This window comes from Trypanosoma cruzi, genomic scaffold (assembly GCF_000209065.1).
Source record: "Trypanosoma cruzi strain CL Brener 1047053517133 genomic scaffold, whole genome shotgun sequence".
Taxonomy (NCBI): Eukaryota; Euglenozoa; class Kinetoplastea; order Trypanosomatida; family Trypanosomatidae; genus Trypanosoma; species Trypanosoma cruzi.
Window position 1 is genome coordinate 205858 of NW_001849562.1, and position 2840 is coordinate 208697.

General features: G+C 46.4%; 1 protein-coding gene across 1 annotated transcript, besides 11 other annotated features; it reads right to left on the reverse strand.

Moving 5' to 3' along the window:
- Positions 1-857, reverse strand: Tc00.1047053503927.9 (dynein light intermediate chain, putative; the record flags this gene model as incomplete). The annotated part of the gene is made up of 1 exon (XM_797728.1): positions 1-857. A coding segment is annotated over one exon (857 nt), but the record flags the coding sequence as incomplete, so codon positions are not given.
- Positions 1-2840: a sequence feature (haploid, Esmeraldo-like haplotype).
- Positions 1211-1237: a microsatellite.
- Positions 1386-1470: a sequence feature (A-rich).
- Positions 1527-1555: a sequence feature (AT_rich).
- Positions 1556-1585: a microsatellite.
- Positions 1677-1718: a microsatellite.
- Positions 1938-1979: a microsatellite.
- Positions 2074-2112: a microsatellite.
- Positions 2148-2170: a microsatellite.
- Positions 2473-2492: a microsatellite.
- Positions 2783-2810: a microsatellite.

Below are 2840 nucleotides of genomic sequence, written 5' to 3' on the forward strand. Positions count from 1 at the left end.
ACGTCACGCAGTTTTATTGCCTCCGCGTCACTTGTGAAAACCAAATACGCGCCGTAAATGTGCGCAACGAAACGCATGGAGCGAACCAAGGTCTTCAGCATCGTCATTTCCCCCGCAAAGGCATCCAATTTGTTGCAGATGATCATGGTTGGAACCCCAGACAGACGCAGACGATTCAAGTCGGGGTGTTCCATGCCCACCAGGCGCTTGGCTCGACTCAGCAGTTTGTCCGGCGTCGCCGATCCCTTGGCGCGCATCTTTTGAAAAATTTCTATCACACGGCGGTCCACACGTTTCATCCAGTAAACCACAGTATCCCACATGGTCGATGGCTCGCTACAATCGACCACAATAGCAAGAACCATCGTGTGCACATTCTCCGGCGTGATAACCACCTCGCAAAGCTGCGACAACTCCATCCCCTGCGCCAGTTCCCAGAAATGTGCCACCTGTGCGATGTGCCGGTCATTACGCCTGACAAAGGAGTAATCCAGAGCGGTTGTGGGCTTCACCCGAAGAAAACTCTTGGGAACGGAGGAGCTGGAGGTGTTCACCCCGGAAAAAATACGACGCAGGAGACTGGTTTTCCCACTACCGGAGGTCCCAACAATCAACACATTCACCTCCGTCTGTGTGACTTGGTTCTCCCTCGTGTTGAGTATAATATTCTGCCACAAATCTTTCGTGGGGTCAACCGTGACCTGCGGCATTCCTGGTCCATCCTCGGTGGGCAATGCGGCACCGTCAAGGTGCGCCGCGTCTCCCTGCAACACGCCGTTGGCGCCACTAGGCTCCATGTCAGCGTCCAAGAAACCGCTCCTCCCTTTCCCCTCCACGGCGTCACTCCGCCCCTTCATCCCCTCTGCGGTGCACACAAATTAGACGGCCAATTCACCGATACAGCCGGCCAACGAACCACTCGTCCCCTCTACACCTCGCACACACGGCGTATCCCTACGGCCTTCTCGCTATTTTATTCCCCCTTTTTTTGTGTTCCTTCCTCCAATCGCGCTCCTTCCTCCTCAGCCCTTCACGTCCCTCTCACACGGAGGTGGCAAAAAGGTCGGCGACGCCTAGGCACCAGCCACGCCCGCACGCCAAGGCCGCATTCGCCCAAATAGAAGAGACATTGAAAAAAAAAAAAAAAAAAAGAGAACAGTCCCGGCTGCAGCGAGTCCTGCCATCGTCAGAGATGGCTGTGGCGGAATACAAAAGAAAAGAAAAAAGAAAAAAAAAAGCCGGCAGCCATGAAGGCGGTGATAGATGGTTTAAAATAAACAAAAGAAGAAAAACGTCTTAAACAGCACACAGCAGCCAACTCCGTTCTCCTCTTGTTTCTTTCCTTCACTCATTAGTCCGCGTCCATTTCAATTCATGTTTGCCCATTTCCTTTCTCTTTCTCTCTTTTTCTTTGTTTTTTCTTTTTCTTTTTTCTGTTTTTTTTTTTTTTTTGTTTTTTTGTTTTGTTTTGTATGTACTTACGTATGGGTTGTTCTCCACTTTTATTGACAGGGCGATGAAACCAGAAAAAAAGAAAAAAAAAAATTTTTATTTTTAAAAATAAAAATAAAAATAAAAATAAAAAAAAGAGAGTCCGGCAGGTTCTGGTGCCCCCTGCGTTTTGCTGATGACGAGGCCGGCAGCCTCCAATTGCCGGCGGACGGGAAAAAAGTGACAAAACAAAAGAAAAGAAAAGAAAAGAGAAAAGAAGAAAAAAAGGAGGGGGAAAACAACACCGAAGACGCAGGAAAAAAGAGAAATTAAAAAAAGATGAGAGGCAAACACAACGCGTCAGGCCGGACATGCGTCTGCTAGATGTCTTCTCCCCCACCCCCTTCTTCCCCACCCTCTTCTTCCCCACCCTCTTTTCGCCTTCGTGCGGCGTGAAATTTACCTCCGCCCCCGTCCTCGTCTCTGCCCTCACGGCCACGTAGCACCGCAAACACACACATATAACACACACACGCGCAAATACACACGGAAAAAAAGGGGGTAAAAAAAAAAAAAAAAAAGGAAGGGAATAATACACTGTTTCTCCTTCTTTTTTTTTTTCTTTTTTTACGTTTTTATTTCGTTGTTGTTGTTGTTGTTGTTGTTGTTTTTGTTGTTGTTAAGTTTTGCTTCTGCTTGTATGTGTATGTGTGTATATAGATAGATAGATAGATAGATATACATGTATGTTTGTATGTTTGCTGCGCTTTACTTGCCACTCATGCGTGCATGACTGCATGCGCTGCCCAAACACACATGTATGTAAATATACAGACACACAGACACAATGAAACAAGAAAAAGCAAAAAAAGAAAGAAAAAAAGTTCTCAGTTGGTTTCTGCAAATAAATCCACAAGGCCAATGGCCAGGTGATCTCGGCTGCTCTTTGTTGAATGTCTTCTCTCCCCCCCCTCCCCCCCTTCCCAACGGTTGGCTGTAGGCAGGAAGGAGGGGAGGGGGAAAAGAAGGAGAAAGGGAGGGCACACACACACACACACACAAACGTTACACACGCAGGCATAAAACGAAGAATTCAGTGGAATATGTTAGCGGCACAACATGCGTATAGAGAGAAATAGAAATAGAGGTAAACATAAGGGGAGAACACCACTCGACTTCAAACCGCCGCAATTCAAACATCAAAACAACAACAAAAAAAAGAAAAAAAAGAAAGTGTGAGCGGGACAAAAATAACTTTTTTTTTTTTTTTTTCTTACGGAGGAGGAGAAAAAAAAAAAGGGGGGGGGGGCACCACTTTGGAAAAAAAAAAAAGAGCCGCGTCATCCGTGACAAACAAAAAAAAAAAAAAAAAAAAAAAACCGTTTACAACACCCACGGAGGGGGTGTAC